The following is a 22,602-nucleotide window of genomic DNA, read 5'->3' on the forward strand; positions in this document are numbered from 1 at the left end:
TTTAAGGTAATTCCTTCAAGAGCAGTTGGCACTGGTAGCCTGGGGCTATCTACTTTTATGGTGACTGATTTCCCCACAACTCATTGAACCACTAGACAAATTGTTGGTCGAGATAGAAAAACGAAATTGTATGCACGTGAACATAGCCCTATGGCATTTGCATCGCTGTGACCTGGACCAGGGTCTGGCCCCACCCCCGTTTGACTGTCCTATAAACAGTAGGCCCTGAAAACACATGCATCTTTTCATCTGAGTGCTGCTGAAAGTAACAGTGAAGCATAGGTAGGAAATGTGACAGATTCTACAAGCAGAAGGCAAGCAGAGGACAGCACGAGAACCCACCAGAGAACATGCTCCACGGGCTTCCCGTCTCCAAACCGCCAGCGGGCTGCGTCCGTTGTTGTCTATGTGGGTCCTGTTTGCTTGACCCTCTCCCAATGCGGGAAATTTTATTTCTGCCTTTTCATTATTAATCCCTCCAGGATCAATCACTCTTGTTCCCTTCCAGGCATTTTGATAGTCAGTTACTATTCTTTCTCCTTTCAGATTATGAAAAAGGGGGTATTTTAAAAGTTGAAGATTTTGGACAAAAGGCCAGGGAAGGTAAGTGTCAGCAGAAGCCCTCAAAGGTGAGCCTGTGAGGCTGTGCCCGCCACCTCCAACCAACCCACTCCACTGCTGGCACAGGGAGTCCATCTCAGAGCTCCCCTAGGTGGTCTGAGACCATAGAGCTCTCCCAGCGCAGACAGCCTCCAATTACCCCTCAGACTGGCTGATGGGTTTGGAGCCACCAGCCTCATGGTTAGTAGTCCAACAGCACCCTGGGGGCTTCCTGCCTGCCAGCCTCAGTGACCCTTAGGGCCTGGGCTGACAGCCAGCTCAGCAAGGCGCTCAGCAGGCTGGTAGCCTCGGAGTTCTCCAGTCTTCACCTGGCGCTGGAAGCGTTCAGTGGTGTAAGATCTGGGCAAGAATGTGGGAAAGGTAATAAGGGGCTGTGGGGAAAGAGTGAGTACCTTTTGTTTCTCTTTATAGTTCTCTTCATCCTTTCGTTCTTAAAAAATAAAATAAACCGTAATACTGAAATACTGAGCATCAAAAACATGGGCACCAGCCACAGATGCTTCCTTGAAAGAGTCAGTCGACCTGAATCTGTGTTCTTAGCCAGTGGCTTCAATGTCAGGGCAACTACTATTTTATTTCTTTCTGGGGTTCAGCCTTAATTACAGATAAGGAACTTAGAACTAAGGTCATAGAAGTTTACCGATAAACTAGGATGCATGTAAATGTGTGAAGATAAGCTGCAATAGTCTATCTGTACAGTTCTAGCCTTGAAGAGACCACAGCATCCATCCAATGGAGAATCTGCTGTGCTTATTTTAAATGTATATTTACCCTTGACTCAACTTTCAACGAAACAAGAGACAGGTCTATTGAGGATCACAGCACCAGGGTGGTAGTGTTCCTTAGGACAGTCAACCATAGGAAGGCAGTGGGCAGTCCTTACCAGGGATAAAGCTCAGAAGGCAGGAAGATCTAGGACAGGAGGAGGAATAGGAACTGAACAGGGAGGAAATGGGATTGAGTGCTCCCATACTGTGGGGACCACAAGCAATGCCATCAATCAAACTATTAAGTGAATGGAAAAACAATTTGCTCTCTAAACTTTTACTGAATTTACTATAGTTTTTTGTTTATTAAAAACCTATTGATAGAAAATTACATACCTTTAGTTATAAATCTGAATCCCACTGTTGTCTCACTTTCAGTGTGTGATAACTTAGAAAACTTCACCTCAGGGAGTCCCTTCCTGTGTATGGATCTCAGTTACATCACGGCCTTGTTAAAGGATGGCTTTGGCTTTGGAGACAGCACTGTGTTACAGGTAAGAAAGAGGACGCGGCAGGCTTGCTCAGAAGGGTTGTCGTCTGTGGGTGAGGAAGGACGAGTCAAGAACTTGGTTGGCAATGAGAGTGGTGATCAGGGAAATTGTGTTATTTGGGCTACAGACAAGGTACCATATCAGATACCATGAAAGTAGGAAAGGACCTTGATTCAATATAGTGGCCTCTAAATTCACTGCCTGGCAAGCTCTCCCCAGATCACCAAACAGAAAGGCTCCCAGATCCCATTAGCAGAGTCATTACAGACCCATGAGATCTGGGTTCAGTTCTAACTACAGGTCCCCTAGCTCTGCCAGCATATATAACTGACTACCCATCTCTGTTAGGTTCCTCACCTGAAGCACAGGGATGCTTGCAACACCTATGTCATTGGACTGTTAGCAACATTGAGACCCATGTGTGTGTGGCACAGTGCCAGGCATGTGAGTGGGTATCACTGTCAGTGGAGGCATTTCCCACTGGCAGGCACAGATTGTGATGACAGGGAGCATCCCAAGCTTCTTAACACAGACGAGTCACAACGGCCTCTTCTGAAGCACCAACAGTTACTTATAGAGGTTTTCTGTCATTCTCACAGCTGGGGTACTTTTCTTCCTATGATTTCAGTGGGGACAGAATTTAGGCTTCAAGGGTGGACAGTCTGTCCCTGCTCCACAGATTCCTTCACTTGAGCATCTGTGCCTGGAGCCTGTCCAGCCCCGAGGGGAGAACAGAGGGAGAGCACGTTAGGATAAGGCCACCCCAATGACTCGAGAGTTCCAGACAAAGCCTCAGACTGCCCTGCGTCACCTCCAAGCAAAGGGAGCCAATTAAGAGACTGATTCAAAAGCTACTCACGTCCATGTTCACAGTGACGCCTGGATGTCATCAGGCCGACACAGAACTGGGTCACAGAAAGTTAGCAGTGGTTTTCAAACCCTTTTTTCCCTTGGTGGCGATGGTTGTGGAAAGACCTTTATTAAACAAGAGTTGATGCAGAATGCCAGTTATGCTTTGCCTCTTAAGGATTTTCAGGAGCCTCTAGGGTTCTGAAGAAAACACACTGGGTTGGCAGGTGTGGGGTGTTCTTTCCTGACCCGCCATCTAGTCCCAGCTCCCAATCGTACGTGCCCTTGCTCCCATACTCACTAACATTGGATTGCAGGTTGCTGTGTCAGAAATGGGTGGTTCAAAAAGTACAGCAGGGGATGGCAGGGGAAAAGTGCAGTCGCCTGAGGCTTCTGGGTGGGAGCACTTCCTGGGCCAGAAGCCTTCCTGGATCAGTGGCAGACTGGGGACATCGGCCATGGTGGGAGGGGGGCTGTTTCAGACGGGGCTAGTGGGAAGCCTTCAGGGATAAGCTCCTATCCTAGGTGCACTGGCTTGGTCCCGTGTGGGGCCCTTTACAGCTCTTACCTGCCCACGTGCCATGTTGACATAGAGTTGAAGATTGGATGGAAGTGTGAAGCCTTTGTTTCCTCTTTCAACAGCTCACAAAGAAAGTGAACAACATCGAGACAGGCTGGGCCTTGGGGGCCACCTTTCACTTGCTGCAGTCCCTGGACATCACCCACTAAGGCCAAGCACATCACTGGGGCCTGCACTCCCAAAGGACCTTTTTCCAGGGTGGGGCGAGGACTCTGCCGTGGTCAGGGAACAGCCTGCACTGAAGCCCAGCTACTGACTCCATCGGGAGGAAGGGCCTGTAAAGGGTCTTACCCGTGAGCCTGGAGAGCTGAGCAGAATTCATTTCTTACATCTCACGTGAACTGCTGCCTAACCCCGAGTGTACAGCTAGCGCCAATCTAAACCGTGGAGAGCCCTGTGAGCCAAAAAATAGCTGTAGAACCTGACCTTGGAGTGAGTGCCCCAGGACTGGTCCTTGGGAACCAAAGAAAAAGGTCTCTCATTTTAACCCTCTGAGTGCCTCATTCCTTTGAACTATTTAATTTTATGTACTGACTGATAGCAATCCCATGACCCACCATTACCAGTGATTGTTTTTCTCTCCCCACCCCCCCCCCCACCCCCGTTCTGCCCTGCCTCACTCTTATCTCTCCGCCTACCCCATCTTGCTTCCTACCCACCCAGAGAGAAAAGAATGCCTGGTTTGGCTGTCTACGGGTGAGGGGTGGGGTGGAACCACACACACACACACACACACACACACACACGTTTGATGTGTGCCTGCGCTGCACTGGCTCCTCCCATCAGCTAGGAGCCATCTGAAACCCCAGCAGGATGGAAATCTGACAGGGCACAGGCCAGAAGCAATGCCTGACACAGTTGGTCGGACATCTCTGGGGTCCTGTTTGGGGAGGGTATGGTTGCCTTGTAAGAACTGCTTTCTAATCAACTCTTTATCAACGATGAGTGAACCTATCTGACTTCAGAAATGTGTCAGTCAGTGCTACCCCCAGGTGAACATGTTTATACTCTGTGAGGGTCCCAAGTATGTTTTAGAGGGTCCGTGAAAAGGAAGACCCTCAAGAGGGACTGACACTGGGGCTGCAGCAATGGCTTAAACATACCATTGTGAGGAGGGCACAGGGCTGGGTAGTGCTCCCTGTTGTCTTCGGGTCACTCTGAGTAGGAACCAACTCCATGATACCCAACCCAACTGTCATCTTTGAAAGGAATACAACTGTAATGTGGCCTTTTGGTCTGCGGCTAAGGATATTGATTTTGGTCATACCTCCCACCCCTTGCAACTTGACCTCTCCACCCACAGCAGTACCTCTTTCTGCCCCAGCTTGTCTTTGCTCTATCCTCTGAGTTTAACTGTCATGATTTCTGGGACCATTCTTGATGACATCCCTGTTAACCACCGCTGGCCACTCTGGCCCATTAGCAGAGTCCCCTACTTAATAGCCCCCAAGTTCCTTCATTGTGTGAGTGCCAGAGCACTTTATCTTGTGGACTGTCTTCCCCCACACTCGCTATCTACTCTTTCCTCACTTCTAGTCTAGCCAGTGTTGTATCCTTCGAGCCACAAGGTCTTCCTGCTGTCTTTACATCTGCTTTATGCAAGGTTAGGCAAATTACTTTATCCTACGCCTCCATATTTTAGTGGTGTTTGTTTTAAATCCAATGTGTCTCCAAGCGTGTCTTATTACTAGGGCTGCCTGTTCCCTGATGCCTTCCTCAGAAAGTTGCTAGTAAATAATGCACTTTCTAGTGATGGGAGTAGCCGAAAAGTTTCATCTTCTACTCCACCCCCCCATTCCCTTAACCTTTCTCGCAGGTAGCACTCGGCTTGTTCTGGCAGGCTGTGTTCAGACAGCTCCTTCCACTTGGGGCTGCACTAATGGACAAGTGTTTCTAGAGCAAGCTGCAGCCTACCATCTTCCCACGGTTTCACATCTGCTCCAGCCCCTCCCTCGGTCAGCTGAAGAAAGCACCCAAGCCCTCTGTAGTCTTTTTACATATCTACAGCACAGATTCCAGACTCTTAGCCAGTCACCTCAAAAGAAAAGGTGCCAGGCTCATTCACCCCTCTAAATGATGCTGTTTCCTATGATTAGAACATTTCTTCTAGAAATCAAGTTTTTCCCCCGAGAGGTCTTCTTCCCCTGAAGACTTCGACTCTGGTAGGATTCCTTAGGCTTTACCTCCCAGCTCATCTGAAGCTTTTCTTCTTTAAAAACTGTCACGCTTGCATAGTGCACGTATTGTTCGTTGACTGGGAGATTTTGGAAGACCCCATTTGGCCATCCTGTATTTCTTCCAGAACTCCTGGGGTAGATGCTTTTCAACTCCAGAAAGTACATCCAAACTTGATTAAGCATTTGGTGAATTAACCAACAGACATTTTAAGAACAGTTTGGAATGAGAATTTTAGAAAAAGTTGTCATTACATTTTTTCTGCCCCTTAGTGTATATCCTGTGGATCTCTTACTAAGGGTCCCCAAGACATTGCTGGTTTGTTTCCTCGCTGTAAATGTTTCCAGATCTTACATTCTTAGGGCCTAGCTGGCCTGTCTTCATGTTATATGAAGGACATTCTCGGGTTATGGAGGTCCTTGCAAGTTGTGCCTTAAAAGACCCACTTTGCCTGATATCTAGCTTGCCTCCTCTTGGGGAGTCTTATTTTTGGGGAAAGGTGGCCTTTCTCGACAATGACCTTCCTTACCAGTAGTCACACAGCTTCTTAGGGGAGCTGACAGCTTTTATGTTGGGCGGTTCTTCCTGAGAGTCCAGCAAAGTGGGTGACATTGTCACTTTGTACTCTAGCATCTTATGAACTTCTACATTTGCCTGAGAAGCTTCCCAGCAGTACCAAGACTTATACACGAGCTCACGAACTACGCACAAGAAGAGCTTATGGTGGTTTCGAAGCAGGCACTCTCCTTCCGTCTTCAGATCAGCCTTGGAGGACACATCCCTCACAGGGTGCATGGGGGTGCTCTTCAAGAAGCACCTCTGGGGCTGTGACGTGAATGCTTTAGAAACCCCAGCAGAAGGGGGCCTGCTCCAATCTGCCATCCATCATGAGCAAACACTGCTGCTAACCACGTTCTCCCTCTTGAGACCTCTGGGTCCTGAGGTCTTCGAACGCACGCAGTGCAATTTTTAATACCGTACAATAGCGGTATCCCAGAGAGGAACCATAAATTAAACTGAAATCTGATGCTGTGATGAAGAAGAAAACTAGCATTATGATTTTGCCTTTTTGTGATGAGATATAAGAGCCCCCAATAAAAGTATTTAAAAAGTTTGCCTATCAGTGACTCCAGTGCACATGTAACAAAGATTAAAGTAATTTGTATTTAATTTGCATTCTGATGTAAATTTTTTACTGGCTATTCTAATAGCAAATGCATTCACTGCGTAGTTCTAATTCTTGCATCTATCTAGAAAAACGATCAAAGTCTCTTCAGAAAGGATTGTCATTAAGTGAAAATAAATGACACAGCACCTTGATTTATTAATAAAAAGGCTTTTAAACCAAATCGTGATAGTCTTTCTTCGGGCATTTTTTCTGTTTGGTTGATAACACCCTCCTCACAGCTAATTTCCCCTCATATGGGCTCTGCAGGCTCACTCAGCAGAGGAGAAAGACGGGAAGATTCTAACAGTAATTTACTAAATTGACTCTTGGCAATATGCAAGCTGGTACTGGAGCGGCGTGTTCTTTTTTCCATCAAGATGCCCAGAAGAGAAGCCCTCACTGGCTTGCAAAGGCCATGATTTGTTCCTGGAGAAAAAAAGGAGACAGAGGTGAGATGCCTCATGCATCTGCAGCACCCAAGGAAGGCAAGCAACAGGCAAGTCCCTGGCAGGCAGTATCCGCAGTCCCAGGGGAGAGCCTCCTAGCCTTCAAAGGGAGTTTCTCAGCAAAAGGAGTTTAAGTATCTTCATCTTTAAAAGTCCCTATTTGCCATCAGAAAACCATTCCCACATATAAGGGCAATGCTGAGGTATGGCTCTCGCCAACAAGCCCATTTTTACCCCTATAACCACTGAAGACGGTATAGAGGAAGACGATAGTTTTACAGCCAAGAAAAGGAGTTCAGAGACTGAGTTGTCTGCAAATCTTTCCTCGGTTAGCAAGCAGGAACCTGGCGAGCCAGGAGGTGCGCCTTACTTTGAGTGGAGACATGGCATTTGTGGCCTGTAGGCCCCATGTCCTTAGCAGCACGAGAGGAGTAGCACTGGTGGAGTAGAGCCTTTTGAGTAAGTCTGTAGCAGCCAGAAGAGCAGTGTTGTGCCTTTGTCTGTCTGTCTCATAGCCGGTCAGGTGGCTCATGCCGCCTGGAAGAGACGAGGAACTCCTTCATCCAAATCCTGGAAAGCCAGGTGTGTTGTAGGGCCACCCCCCTGGGTATTGGGAGGGCCATTTGGGATCCTGGTCGTTCCCATTTGACCTCTCTAAGGTACCTGGAGGCCTTACCCAAGTCTTTCCCGTCGAAAGCTGCCATACTGAGGTGATGGGCCAAGCTGGAGACATCCCCAAAGCCCATGTTGACACCTTGTCCTGCAAGGGGATGGACTCGGTGGGCTGCATCCCTACGGAGAAAGCCATGTTCAGGGGGTCTCCAGCACACAGGGAGGAGGGGCAGCCCTCTCTGTGATGTCTTACCCAATGAGCGCCACCCGAGGCCGCACGTACTCGGCAGCATGGCCCAGCCCGAGAGGAAACAGCACCCGGCTTTTGGCTTCCACCCTGGCAACACTTGGGGGCAGCTGGCGAGCTGAGACTTTGGTGGGCTTCAGAAGAGCAACAGCCTGGTGCAGTATGGTGCCAGCCGAGTCAATGAAGTCCGTGTGGTTAGCATCGCTCCACTAAGCAACAGCCACAGAACAGGTAAAGGATGATCAGCACGACGTGAGAACTCAACAAAGCCCCTTTACACCCAAAGCACCAGCATGGTGACACCGAGCAGGACTGTCAACAGTAAATCCTCAAGCAAATGCCACCACTCCCCACAGTACCCAGGGTCCGCTCAACTTGAGGTTCCAGAATGGGCCCCGGCCTCATTCCAACTCACCCTCACTAATGCCTCACCAGCCCCGGTGTAGCTCCATCTGCGTAGAATGCTCACCACGCTATTTTACTACGCAAACACCTGAGCAGCCACGTGACTGCGCTGAACACTTACCGTATACACTCGAGTATAAGCTAACCCGAACATCAACCAAGGCACCTAATTTTATCATAAAAACTCATACAAGAGTATATACGGTATTCACAACCCTCTTCGACCACAGCTGTTTTCGTTCCCCTTCTGTCGCTGCTGAATGGTCATTCAAGCATCTCTCCATCAGTTGAGAAGGAACTTCCCGAGGGGACTGCATCTCGTTTCTCTGTCTCCAGAGCCTGCTGTGCAGATGGCACTCAAGAGTTGCTGAGTGCAGGCGTAGACTGCACAGGTCCAAGGTCTGGGCCATGAACATATGCTAAATACCCTGAGAGGGAGGGGGAGCGTGTCGGTGAGGGTTTGTCCGGAGCCCCGGGGCCCAAGGTCTTCGCTGAAAGTTGGGTGTGAAACCATCAGTGACGTAGAAGAGCTTGGGAGTTTCACGGGCAGGCTCCAGGGCCAGCTAGACTCCCAAACCCAGCATTGCCACCAGCTTCATGATCCCAGCCAAGTTATCTAGTTTCTAAATGAGGATCATCGTACCTACCACAGAGGTTTGCAGAACTTAACTTGAAATCCCTATCCAAGTCTAACAACCTGGCACACAGTAAGGACTTAAGGTCAGGAGCGAATTAGTGGCAGTTGGGCGAATCGAGGAGCCCTGGGGTGTGGTGGTTACACAGCTGCTAAACGCAAGCTCAGCAGTTCGAAAACACCAGCTGCAGCTCGGGAGCAAGGAGAGGCTTTCTACTCCTGGCAAGGTTCAACTCCCGCAGAGGCAGTTCTACCCTAATCGATAGAGTCTCTTTGAGTCGGATTAGACTTGAAGGCAGTGACGGTTTTTGTTTTGAGACAAAATCTGCTGTACAGGCCTCTAAAAAGTTAGAAGAGCCAGGAAGTCACTTTGAGAGTGAACATGCGCCCGACCATGGAATGTTCAGGCACCTCAGACGCAGGGGAAACTGGACGGGGATGCGAAGCCTACGAAAGAAACGATGCACGTGAATGATGGTGTTGGAAGTGCCGTGGACCACCAGAACAACAAACTGATCTGTTGGGGAAGAAGTACAGCCAGAACGCTCCTTAGAAGCGTGGATGGGGAAACAAAGTCTCACGTCCTTCGGACATGTCATCAGGAGAGGCCTGTCCCTGGAAAAGGACACCATGCTTGGTAAAGTAAAGGCGCAATGAAAAGAGCAAGACCCTCGAGATGGACTGACATAGTGGCAGCAAAAACGGCCTCAAACATCAGTTACAAAGATGGCGCAAGACCAGACGGTGCTCCGTGCCGCTCTTCTTACGGTCGGAGTCGGAACCATCTCAAAGGCACCGACATCAGCAAAGCCAAACAGAAACCTGGTGCCCAAATTACTTAAAGGCTGTGTCATAATCATGACCACTGGCTGAGCATCCAAAATGTTCCTGGCATTTTATAGCAAGTCTCACATTTTAAATGTCTATTCACTGGAGTCGTGAGTGACAGGCTCAGTTTTCATGTTACCAGGCAACACTTGGCAGACTGCCTACCAAGCTTTCCCCTAAACCTCCTGCTGCAATGGGCTCAGCACTCCCTGGGGATCAGCTTTCAAAGGTCAGGTACTTGGGACCTAGTAGATCTGCTCAAAATTACAAAATTTTAAGTTTCAAACTTTAAAAGGCCAACACTACCCATAGCTTGGACAACTCTTGTCAGTCCACAACCCTCAAAACTAACAAACCAACCAACCCAAGAGCACAGTTCTCCCCTCCTCCATGTAATCCAGGGGCACAATCCACAATCCCAAAGGGGCAGCTGCTACATTGCTGCGGCTCTTCCTACTCAGCACCCATGTCTACCCCGTCTCCACAGCGTCAGCTGCGCCGTGCGATACTCACAAAGGCAGAGTTAATGACATCCACAAACTGCTCCTCCTCCATGCCGACCAGCTCGGCCGCGTGCTCATGGGATGTCGACCAGACCAGGGAACTCAGGGTGTCTGAAAGCTGCATGGGAAGGCGAGCATCAGGAGGTGCCTCTCTCCTGCATGCCTGAGCGCGCTCCAGCCTGGACACACTCCCTTGAAAGGGGCTGACAGCAGAGTCCTGGGAGAGGAAGGCTAGATGCAAAGCCCACTAGCCAGAACGGCCTCTTACCGGGAGCAGCGCGATGGGCCCAGAAGGAAGAAATCTCTGCCAAGCGACGTCATTTTCTGTGGCCTGTGTGAGAGAGGAGCGGCGTGGTGGTGAGAAGTGCCCGGTGCTCACCGAACAGGGGCAGGGTCCCCGGATGGCAGGCTCAGGAGCTTACCTCTGATAAATGCAGAGTCGCCACAACAGCGGACTGGTCATAATTCCAGCTAACGTTCGGGATGCCAGCAGCCTGCCGTACTCCCGAGTTATGCCCGTCTGCGCCAATCTGCAGGGAGGGGGCGCCTGCTAAGTCTGACAGCGTCTCCACAAATGAACTGCTCCAAATGTTGCTCTCTGCTTCCTAAGGCTTGGCGGGCAACTTTTGATCCTGCCAGCCCCATTCATAGCTTCTAGTGGGATAATCTTACTGAGGGGACCACAGCTAACCTTGACCCCTAAAAGTTTCAGCCTGGAGCCAGCACCGTGGCAGGACCGAGCTGCCCTAAAGTGAAACAGGACACTGCTGAGCAGAGAGCAAGGGCTGGGAGGTGGACGAAGAAGATGGACTTGGGAAATCTCAGGTGGAAAAGAGCAGCCTAATCCCCAGTGTTCTGGTTTCTGTCTGTTTCTGTGAGGCCCAGCTCTTCCCTACTTCCTGACCTAAGGTGGTCCGTGAGATTGCTTCCTGTGTGGAATTTCCAACAAGCCCACCTTAGCTTGGGATGGGGCTGGAGTGGGTCCTGGTCCCTCTAACCAAAAGCCTGGTCTCTAGTTAGCTTATACATTGTAGCTTAGACTTAACACCGGAGGCCCTGGAGGCTAGGATAGCATGTGACAAAGACAAGAAGCTTTAACTACCAACAATTTTGTCTGAAGGGTGCTGCCATCACTGAGGGTGATTTGAACCCACGGGCTGGAGTCCACTGTGGGAAACGGGGCAGGCCAGGTGTAGCCTACAGCCTTGCTCCGGTAGAGAACCGTCACTCGGTCTGTGGGGAGGTCAGAAGAGAAACAGCGACATGTTAGATAGGTGGCCCACACAGGCTGAGGAGCTCTGAACCAGTGGTTTGCAACCTTCCTAAGGTGCGACCCATAAAATGATTTTCATTGCTATTTCATAACTGTCATTTTGGATACTACCGTTATGAATCAGGCGACCCCTGTGAAAGGGTCGTCCAATCCCCAAAGGGGTCGTGACTCACAGGTTGAGAACCACTGTTCTAACTAAACCTGAACCCAGGTCCCAGCATACCTGTCTCTTGTCACTCCCTTCCAAACAAGAAAAATAAAAGCTAATAAACAATAATGCATGTGGTCTGTGCTACAGCTGAGAGCTGATAAATGACAGATGAACTGGTACCGAGAAAAAAAAAAGGCATCTGGGCTCTCTGTGTCACCAGCCTGCACCAGGCACCCTGTGCGTCTCCTGGCTCCTCTAATTTCAGGCCAGGCCTAAATGCACCCATGGGCCCTCAGTGCGGCTTGAGGGATGGACTGCCACAGGCTCAGACAAGTGTGTGATTGCAAGAACTTTTTCATTCCCTCCGGAATTCATTTGGTTGTTCTGGTCATCAAGATAACTTCCTTATTGTAAGAGTATTGAGAAGAATGAACGGCTTCTAGGGGGAAAATCCCTTACCCATGCAGAGACAACTACTTAAAACTCAGATGTGGAGCCTTCCAGATGTCTTCCTCTATGTGTCTATGCTCACGCACCCATGAGATCACATGACTTTTTTAAACCAACATATTATGAGACATGGTCTTACATTTGTACCCAGGAGAAATGAAAATGCCCATCCCCATTGAAACTCACAGATGACTTGTCACAGCATCATCTATAAGGCTCCCAGAGGGGACCCTACCCAAACGGCCCCCAACAAATGAGCAGACACATACAAGGCGGTGTCCACACAACGAATGCCGTCCATTGGGGACGAGGAATGAAGTGCTGAGAAGTGGCCAGGCCTAGTGATTTCACTGGACCACAGATGTCCTGATACATGACACAGCACCAGTGCATCTCAAGAAGATTCTGACCAGTCAGAAAAGCCCGTCAGAAGACACATGGTCTCACTGGTCAGATCTGCCCAGAAAAGACCAATCTACAGAGACTCCAAGTCCTTTATTGGTTGCTTCCCTGAGGCTGCGCATGGGAACAGAAAAATATAGGCAGGTGGTTTCTCTTGCGACGACAGAAATGTTCTCACATTATATTGTGGTTGTGGTGACACCACTAGGCCAACGTACTAAAAATCACTGAATGGTGCACTTAAAGTTCACCTGACCTCATGGTATTTAAGTTATGCCTCAATAAAAGACAAGGAAGAGGACCCTGAGGTACCATCGGAGGATTTAGGTAGGGTGAGGCTTCAGTATGTCCGCGTGCCACCAACACTAGTGGCGCCAGGGTCAGCCTGGCCTCCCTGAGAGCAACAGGAAGTGGGGCTCACCAGACACGGCCTCCAGCTGCTTGGTGAGGGCATGCATGATGACATCGTTCTCCACGATATAGCCCATGTCCTCCAAGTTATCCCTGTCAAACAGGATCAGGGCCTCTGAGCAGGCGTCCCACACCTGCAAGCACAGGGACACTTCCAACACAGTCCAAGAGAGAGGAAATGCATCTCCTGCGGTCAGAAAGCAAGTCCTGCTTCCCCAGCGGCAGCAGCGGAAAGCTCAGTTTGTCAGGCCTTCTGGCAGGAGCCCCTCCCCCTGAGACTGAATGCGAGCTGTCCTCCCACGGCCACAGGAAACCTGGTGAACAGGGCCTCCTTTCCCTTAACACTGCAGACCACCTCGCCCAGAGCACACTCAAGGGGTAGGAGTACCTGCATCCGCCGGAAGGCTCTGTGTCTCATGTTGCTGATGTGGTCCCAGGCACCAAAACCTGCCCCAAAACAAAAAGGGTCTTCAGACCAGAGTAACCTCATGGGAGCCAAGTCTCTCCTGGGTTTCTGATGGCCCCTCAATCGTGTTAAGGAACGGATTGTTTTCAACGCTCTCCGACAATAGGAAAATGCTGCCCCGTTGTCTCCTGCTTAACGCCAGCAGCCCAGTTCTAGGTTGAAGAGCAGGAAGCAAACACCACCTTTCACGAACAGAAGACCCAAGGTGCAGATCCCAGACAGGAGAAGCACACCCTTCTTTGTCCATCTCCTTCATCGCTGTTTCCACTCGCGACTCAACTGTGACTGTACGAACAGGAGATGACAAGCCCTCTGGAGCGCTTCATCTCTGTACAGCACCCATCATTCTAATTTTGGAGAACACAGACATTTTCTGAGTTACCAGCTAGGTACCAGATAAGATTCCAGGTACTAGGCACAAACTGGAAAACCCAAAGCTTCCAAATGGTTCTGACTGAGCCAGTCACAGCCAGCAAAGCAAAACGGGCAGCGACCAGAATTCGTGAAATGTGGTGCTATCGGAAGGATAACCAGAATGGGAAAAACGACTGGGCAAAACCCTACCAGAAAGGTGAGGTCCTTCTAGAAAACAAAGGTCACGTGACGTGTGTGGCCATCAAATCTGGAATCACCGCGAGGAAGCGTTGCTGCCTGGCCTAAAGATGGCGGCCAACCGCACAGCTCAGGTGTGCCGCTCTCTACAGTCCTAACGGTCCTATCTCCCACATCAGGGTCCTGGAAGATTCCCTATGCGTCACTAGTCTCCTAGTCCCCATTCCAGAACTCTGACTCATCATTTCAGGGGTCCTGGTCTTCAGGCAGGCACTAGACCACTAAACCTGGCCCTCCACCCTTACCCTAGGACCCCCCCCTTCTCACCACCCCCCACCAGATGCTCTGTGAGAACCACGGGGAAGCCATGGAGCAAGGAGACTGTTTCTAAGCACATGGATCTACTCACTGCTGAGGAGGGTTGCAGAGCCTGGAGAAATGGAGCTGACCCTGTTGCTGTACGTTTCTGGCAATTTCTCCATTACTTTTTTGGGACCTGCTTCTAGCAACAGGATTTTCTTGTCACGAAAGTGACTGTCATATCCTAAAAACAAACAAAAGCGACATGTCATATCATTAGGACAATCGAGAGTTCCCTTTCCCACAGTCAAGAGAAGTCATCCATCCTCTGACCCTTCTCCTCACTACCTGCCACTGAGTCCATTCCAAGTCATCGCAACCTTATCGGACAGCTGAAACTGCCCCTCTGCATTTCCAAGATTGTAGCTCTTTATGGGAACTGAAAGTCTCATTTTTCGCCCATGGAGTGGCTGGTGGTCTTGAACTACGGACCTTGAGATTAGCAACCCAGTGTGTAACTACCATACCACCAGAGCTCCCAGCTCTTTAGCCCTGAGAACATGAATACAACAAAGAGATGCCACCATTTCAGCAACATGAACCATGGTTTCAGGGCGTGTTCACACCCCGCACACACCGTGCGCAAGGATGCAGCCTGGTACAATTCTTAACCAGGGGCGTGCCCTAGGAAGGAAGGAAGAAAAGGAGGGTTCCTACATGTGTGACCAGGACTTCCTACTCGATTCCTCCTGAGCAGCCATTACTAGTCCTTTGTGCTGTGGAGAACTGGGAGTGGACCTCACTCTGCTGGCGGAAGCCAGCTTTCCAGCCCCAGGGCCAACCCATGGCCCCTTCTCCACTAACCTGTCTGACCTGAACCCTCCCCTCGAGTGTCCTCCCCACAAAGATGCCAGTTCATTCTGCCTCTTCTTAGTCATTTACAAATCTCCTCCCAAATCTAGATTCTAAATTCCTGCGATGAGGGTGGGTGGCAGGAACCACTTTTTTATGGTTCAAATCCTCAGCAGTCAATTCTGCAGCTCAATACAGAACAGCTAGCCTCTAGTAAGAAGGCGGCTTCCAAACACCTTATAAGTATAGTCAGGTCAACTAGGTTAGCTGTCTAACATAACACATAAAAATGCATCTAGAGGAAAAAACACTTAGCAAAGACAGCTGGCATCGGACAACGTGGACAGGGAGTGCGGCTGCTTCCCCGCTTCAAACAGAAAGTGAGCTTGAAGCACAGACTCAAGGAAGCAGAGCTGAGTTACAAGGCCTATTAAGAGCCGGCTGGAACATTTCTCCTTGAAAGCAGATGTCTAAAAATAAGTGGAGGTTGACATGGAAGTGAAGGTCAACCTGGGCATGCACACCGGGTACCAGCAACATGATGTCAAACATGCGCCAGACTATCAACCACTAAGAACGGCCCATTGTGGTACACCGAGAACTTGGTAGAATGTATCTGACTTTATTTCTACACTCCTGAAGACGGACGTAAAAAACTAGATCTATTTTGAGAAAGATCTCCATTATTCCGAGATAAAAATGTTTTCAAATACACATTCTCCAGGGCGAAAATGTGCCCCGACCCTCAAGGCCTGCAACTGCTCTCCATTAAGGAGCCGTCCTAAAGGAGCTGCTGCCTTAGGTCACCATTCTGTCTGGCTACTTCGCTGTGCCTGAAGGTTAACTGTAGATAAGAGCAATCAGGTTCTATAACCAACCCACCATAAAACATAGCAAACTCTTCTGATGTACTCTTCAGAACTGATCACAGCCTGCTCCCCTGGCGAGGGCTCAGGCCAGGATGCTGACTCACCTCACTGCTAGTTTATGGTGTTACCCACTTGTGATAATACCCAGAGATTATGCAACATGCTTGCTGTATGACGCATAGGCCTTCTGAAAGCTCTGCGAGCCCCATTGCATGTGCCCACTGGAAAATGCGCTCTCTCCTAGTCCTGACATGGCACAAGGAACCCCGTGCGGCGCTTTAAAATGCCTTCCAGTCTGTGAAATCCAGGGTAGGAGAGCAGAGAGAGAGGAACTGGATTCATAGCTTACTGTGCATGTGGGAGGGGAAATTGGAGAGAAATGGGGAGCTAGTAGCAATGAATGCAAGGAAGAAAGAAAATGTTCGGGAACTGATTGTGGTGATGATTGTACAATTCTTTTTGATATGATCTAACTTCTGAAGTTCATAAGTGAATTATATGTCAATAAAAGTATTTTTTAAAGCATGCTTTATATACTGTATATACTTGAAGATAAGTTGAGGTACCTAATTATTACCTGGGAAACCAGAAAAACTGATTGACTTGAGTATAAGCCTAGGGTGGAAAATATAGACGCTATTGGTGAGTTTCAATAATCAAATGAAATAAAATTACTAAAAATTTTAAATAAAAAATATAAATAAAATGACAAGTCATTTAACATTAGTAAACCAGCACAGTAAGTGGAAAATAGGTTCAACAAAAACAATAAGGTATCAACAATGATACCTTAAGAGTACTATTCCCTGAGCTCAATCAGCAACCAAGCTAAAATGCAAAGAGTTAAAATCCTTCAAAACTGGATTCCTCATCATCATCCGTATCCCAATGCAGAGCTTCAGCTGGTGTGAGGTCATCATAGACGCCGTCATCACCATCACTGCTGTCATTTTCATACAAAGCGCAGTCTTCACTGCCCTCCATAGCATTACTAATACTACAGTTCTGGAAGGCACGTCGCACCATGTCTTCTGGAATGTCTTCCCATGCATCTCGAACCCACTTTGCTATTAACTCTATGTCAGGCTTCATGAGATTTCCTCCTTTTGTTAGTCGGGCTTGACCAGATGACATCCATTCATGCCACATCCTTCGCACATGGTCTTTAAAGGCTTATTCAAAGATGCACATCATAGGACGGCTCTGATTGGTTAGATGTGAGTAAACATTCAAAGCCCTGCGGTGTCAGAGGGGCTTTGAATGAACAGCGGAGGAATGACGATCACCCACGAGATAATGGGTGCTTGTCCCGTTACCTGGGGGGTGGGGGGCAGCGAGATATTATACCTCACTGGGGTACCACTGACCCATGTATAAGCCGAACCCCAGTTTTTCAGCACATTTTTTGTGCTGAAAAACTCGGCTTATACACGAATATATACGGTAGTTACTTTGAGCCCATTAAAAACCTAAAAACCAAACCAATTGCCATCAGGTCAATTCTGACCCATACTGACCCCATAGGACACTGCTTCCTAGGGCTTCCAACGCTATAAATCTTTATGGGAGGTGAGAGCCTCATCTCTCTCCCTTGAACTCCTTAGCACCTACCGCCACAGCTTCCAAACAGTCCCCTGGGACTCCCCTCGGATACCAAGGGCTCAATAGAAAGTAAATGATGGCAACATATGTACAAATATGCTAGATACAATTGATGTATGGATTGTTATAAGAGCTGTTAAGAGCCCCAATAAAATGATCTTTTAATTTTAAAAAATGGCTCAAGATATAATTCTTAATAAGGACAGCCTTTCTCAGCCATGTCTGCAGGCAGGCCTCTCGCTGGCCCTCGGCCTGGCCTCTGCCCTGCTTAGCTCGACAGCTTTGCCAGTAAGTGGCAGGAGTCATCTTACGCTGGCAGCAAGCCTCCTGCTTGGTGAGTGCTAATGCTCCTCCAGCCTTCTCCTTCTGTGAGCCTCTCTGCCCCGTGGATTCGCCCCTCCTCCCCTGCAAGTTAGAGATCAGCCACCCCCACTGCCACACCTACTTTACAGCTGGGCTTGAAGCCCTGGAGACCTCATAGTTTTCCGAACGTGTTACCTAACCTTCTGAGCTTTAACTTTCCCACCTGACAACCTATACTCTGAGCTTTCATGAGAATTAAATAAGAATCCATGCTTTATATAATTACTTCGAGACTAGATCTCACTAAAGACCCAAAACCCAAACAGTTGTCATCAAGTCAATTCTGATTCAAAGTGACCGCGTAGGACATTGTAGCGTGGCTTCCTGGGGTTTCCAAAGCTATAAATCTTTATGGAAGCAGAGAGGCACACCTTTCACCTGGGGAGCCCCTGGTGGGTTCAAGCCACTGAACTTGTGGTTAGCAGCCTGGTGCAGCTCCAATGTACCACCAGGGTTCAAAGCTCCTTTCTAATTAAAATCAAACTCAGTGCCATCAAGCCAACGCCAACTCATAGAGACAGGTTAAAGCCACAGCCTCTCTGAGACTGTAATTCTTATGGGAGTAGAAAAGCCTCATCTTTTTCCTGGGGAGCAGCAGGTGGTTTCAAACTGCTTATCTTATAGTTAGCAGCCAAGTGCATAACCACTCCACCACCAGGGTTCCCAGAACTCCTTTAGTGACCTTTACTTTGTTAGGGCAGAAGACTCAAGTTCGATTTATGGAAGTCACGGTGCAGTTATGAAAAAAAGGACTTCGCAGGGAAGATGGCGTCGGGCAGTGGGACGAAAAACTTGGACTTTCGCCGAAAGTGGGACAAAGATGAATATGAGAAGCTCGCCGAGAAGAGGCTCACGGAAGAGAGAGAAAAGGATGGAAAACCAGTGCAGCCTGTCAAGCGGGAGCTGTTGCGGAACAGGGACGACAAGGTGGACCTGGAATCCAAGCTTGGGAAGACAATTGTCATTACCAAGACCACCCCACAATCTGAGATGGGAGGCTATTACTGCAGTGTCTGTGATTGCGTGGTGAAGGACTCCATCAACTTCCTGGATAACATCAACGGAAAGAAACATCAGCGAAACCTGGGCATGTCCATGCAAGTAGAACGTTCAACCCTGGATCAGGTGAAGAAATGCTTTGAAGTCAACAAGAAGATGGAAGAGAAACAGAAAGGTTATGATTTCGAGGAAAGGATGAAGGAGCTCAGAGAAGAGGAAGAAAAGGCCAAAGCCTACAAGAAAGAGAAACAGACGGAGAAGAAAAGGAGGGCTGAGGAGGACTTGACATTTGAGGAGGATGATGAGATGGCAGCTGTGATGGGCTTCTCTGGCTTTGGTTCTACCAAGAAGAGTTATTGAGGCTTTCGATGGCTGGCTCTTTGCTGGGCCTCATTTTGTATGTGTGGAGGTCATTTCTTTTGGGGGCACTTGGGGAAAGTCCATATGAGGGGCCAGGGCTGGTGAGTGGATGCTTCTGGTTCCTTTCCACCTTGGGAGAGGGCACAAGACAAAAGAGGTAATGCTGTGGGTGGCACATTCCTTCTTCCTCAGAATATCACTGGAGTCACAGGACCTCTGCCCATCTGAATCTCCAATGAGGAAAACCTCTCCCTCGGGCTGTTTTCCCAAACTCCCCCTGCATCTCCCCTTCCTCACCTCCTCAGCCCCATTGTCTGAACATTCTGTGTTTATCCTGTGTTATGCCATTGTTTTCATTTTGACTTTTGCTCAGCCTGTAGCAGAAGGGTTCTCTGAGTACTCCAGTTCCAGCTGATGGCATGTCCTTGGCCAGCCTGGACCCGCTCCCATCCTGCCCTGTGGTTCTTTAGCTGCTTGTGCATGCATGTGTACTTCTGCTTGGATCTGTGGTGTGTGTGAGTGTGTGTGTGCATGAACATGTCACGTAGAGGGAGCCTGAGCTAAAATCCCAGAGCGTTGCTGCCCTGGGGCCTGATGTGCTTGGCTTCCTCAGAGCATGTAAAAGGAAATTAAATGGGATGAGTGTTTGGTGTGGTCTGTGTCTGGTGAGTTTTTTAACTTTTTTTGTTTTCAGTGGCAGACTGTTTCAGCTCATGTCTGTTTGATTTTATCGAGGAGTTCTGTTTCTGTCTTCCTTGTGAGCAGGCTCTTGGAAGAACCTGTTTGATGCAAAAACGAAAAAATAACCTCACTATGGGAACCCCAGGGTGGCAGAGGCTGTTCAACATTTATAATAAATGGCATTAACTGGGCCTGTTTCACCAAAAAAAAGAAAGAAAAAAGATCTGGAGCTTGGTGGCCTGCATTCAAATCTGATTCTGCCACTGCCTGTGAAAGTGTGACCTTAAGCAATTTTCTCCTAGTAAAATATAGTAAAACATGGACATCACAAGGTAGTAGAGCAGCTTAAATTACACAAGAGTATCATCCTTTACTTCACAGCTTACACAAATATAACTCCAAGTAGATCACAGGCTGAAAATGTCAGCATGGAAATGAGGAAACCCCAAAGAGGAAAACTCACTGCCATCGAGTTGATGTTGACTCACAGTAACCCGTCGGACAGAGAACTGCCCCTGTGCATTTCCAAGACTGTCACTCTTTATGGGTGTATTATCTGCCTAATGTAGCGGTTCTCAACGTGGGGGTCGCCCTATTCATAATGGTAGCAAAATGACAGTTAGGAAATAGTGACAAAAATAATTTGATGGTTGGGGGTCACCACCACATGAGGAACTGTATGAAGGGTCGCGGCATGGGAAGGTGGAGAATTACTAGTAATGCAAAACCACCATGATACCAGCACTCTCTTAAAAGGAAACCAAACCCAACCCAACTCACTGTCATCAAGTGGATTCCAAGCCCAAAGAGTAAAGACAGGAGTAAATGTTCAGGACCTCAGGGCTAAACGATGATTTTGTACATAGTACAGTAAAAGCACACACGATGGAGAGAAGGCAGGGAAACCAGACTTCGTTAGTAGTCAGAACTTTTCTATTTCAAAGAATATCAAGAAACTTCAAGAAACTGGTAAGACACACACACACACACACACACACACACACACATCTCAAAAGGGAGAAAATATCTGCAAGTCATATGTGTAGTAAGGGACTTACCGGTATATCCAGAATAAAGAACTCTTTATTCTCAAAAATAAGCAAATATAAAATAACAATAATAAATAACCCAATTTACAATATGGCTAAGTGGACATCTTCCCAAAGAAAATATATAATGGTCACAAGCCTAGGAAAAGAGGCTCTTAATTTCCTTAGTCATTAGGAAAAGGCAAATCAAAACCACAATGAAATGGACTCCACACTCACTAGAATAGCTATTGTTTTAAAAATGGACAGCTGAAAAATAGAGGAGGGAACCAGACAGCTAGTAAGTGTTGGTGAGGATGTGGAGAAACCAAAATCTCCGTATGGGGATCTCAAATGGCACAGTCATTTAGTAAAAAGAGTTGGGCAGTTCTTTAAAGCAATAAATATAGTGTACTCATCATTGTTCACACAAAGAGCTTGAACAACAACAGTCATAGCAGCAGCATTCATCATGGCTGAAAGATGAACACATTTTGGTAGCCGCAAACCCAAACCAAACTTATTGCCCTCCAGTTGATGGCGACTCAGAGGTGCTAAAAGACACGGTAGAACTGCCCCTGTGGGTTTCCCAGGCTGTAACTTTTTAAAGGAGTGGAAAGCCACTGGTGGTTTCGAGCTGCTAGCCGTGGGGTTGGCAGCCAAACACATACCCACTACCCACCAAGGCTCCGTTATACCCAAACAGTGGGAGAGTATTCAATTAAAAAAACGTACGGATGCATGTTGGGACATGGATGAACCTGGAAAACGCTTTGCTAAATATGAGAGGCCAGTAACAAAGACGTCCCATAGTGCATGATTCTACTGATAGGAGCTACACAGAATAGACATATCGATGAGAGGTTGTCAGGAGTTAAGGGAAATGGGGGAGTTTAGGGAGTGATTTCGAAAGGGTACGGTTGGGGGTAGCTATGAAAGTGATCTTATTGTGAATAAGATTGTACAACTGTAAACATGCCATTACAATGTACAATTCAAACCGGTTGACTTCAAGGTATGTAACTTCATCTCACAAGAATTCGTGTTTTGTTTTAAAGCTTGGGCTTGTTTTCCCACGCGCTAGATTATCTCCAAAGGCCCCTCCCACCTCTGCCTACTCCTGACCCACAAGGACCGAACGCGCCCGGGGTGCCTCCCAGCAGGGCCTGGCCCACGAGACCTGGGATCTCGAAGCAAACTTTGCCGGGCGTCTAACGCTCTGCGCTGCTCCTGTGCCGCCCAGCTCCCCGCCACGGCCGGCCTGGCGGTGCGCTTACCCAAGGCACAGGCCATGGCGGCGCCCACCAGGCCTCCGCCCGACACCACCACGTCGTACACCGTGTCAGCTGCCTGGGCGCCGGACCACCTGCGGCAAGGGTCCCGCGGGCTTTTGCGGGCGGCCGCAGGCCCAGCTCGCCACCGGCATGCCGCAAGCCGAGCCGCCATGGTGCTGCGCGGACTTGCCGGGCACCCGGCGCGCCGCTCCTAAGTCCCGCCTCCAGCTGCGCTTCCGGAGC

At 48.7% G+C, this 22,602-nt stretch overlaps 2 protein-coding genes and 1 pseudogene across 4 annotated transcripts in view; 2 read left to right on the forward strand and 1 right to left on the reverse strand.

Moving 5' to 3' along the window:
• ENTPD5 (ectonucleoside triphosphate diphosphohydrolase 5 (inactive)) overlaps positions 1-6,806 on the forward strand; it is a 46,177-nt gene extending 39,371 nt beyond the window's left edge. For all 3 annotated transcript variants that reach the window (XM_075531992.1, XM_075531990.1, XM_075531991.1), the window contains exons 14-16: positions 547-603; positions 1,767-1,882; positions 3,371-6,806. In XM_075531992.1, the coding sequence (XP_075388107.1) occupies positions 547-603; positions 1,767-1,882; positions 3,371-3,457 (260 nt within the window). In that variant the 3' untranslated portion in view covers positions 3,458-6,806. The remainder of the gene's footprint in view (positions 1-546; positions 604-1,766; positions 1,883-3,370) is intronic.
• COQ6 (coenzyme Q6, monooxygenase) lies at positions 6,784-22,578 on the reverse strand. The gene is made up of 12 exons (XM_075531989.1): positions 22,363-22,578; positions 14,441-14,575; positions 13,402-13,460; positions 13,024-13,147; positions 11,429-11,559; positions 10,749-10,856; positions 10,595-10,657; positions 10,337-10,444; positions 7,963-8,165; positions 7,774-7,889; positions 7,468-7,634; positions 6,784-7,077 (listed from the first exon to the last, which is right to left on the reverse strand). The coding sequence occupies exons 1-12, from the start codon at positions 22,529-22,531 to the stop codon at positions 7,048-7,050; spliced, it is 1,413 nt and encodes a 470-aa protein (XP_075388104.1). The 5' UTR covers positions 22,532-22,578; the 3' UTR covers positions 6,784-7,047.
• LOC142425670 (zinc finger matrin-type protein 2 pseudogene) lies at positions 18,775-19,604 on the forward strand (annotated as a pseudogene).
• Positions 22,579-22,602: the final 24 nt, after the last annotated feature.

Source organism: Tenrec ecaudatus, chromosome 14, assembly GCF_050624435.1.
Source record: "Tenrec ecaudatus isolate mTenEca1 chromosome 14, mTenEca1.hap1, whole genome shotgun sequence".
In the NCBI taxonomy this organism is placed as follows: domain Eukaryota; kingdom Metazoa; phylum Chordata; class Mammalia; order Afrosoricida; family Tenrecidae; genus Tenrec; species Tenrec ecaudatus.

What these genes read in the sequence shown, in the direction of transcription:
- COQ6 (XM_075531989.1), bottom strand. Translation starts at nt 22,531, where the DNA reads ATGGCGGCTCGGCTTGCGGCATGCCGGTGGCGAGCTGGGCCTGCGGCC. An exon ending in GCAGCTGGAGGCCGTGTCTG is followed by an intron (nt 11,560 to 13,023) that starts GTGAGCCCCACT and finishes ACCTCCCCACAG; the next exon opens with ACCGAGTGACGGTTCTCTAC. An exon ending in ATGCCATGTCTCCACTCAAA is followed by an intron (nt 7,078 to 7,467) that starts GTAAGGCGCACC and finishes TTTTTTCTCCAG; the next exon opens with GAACAAATCATGGCCTTTGC.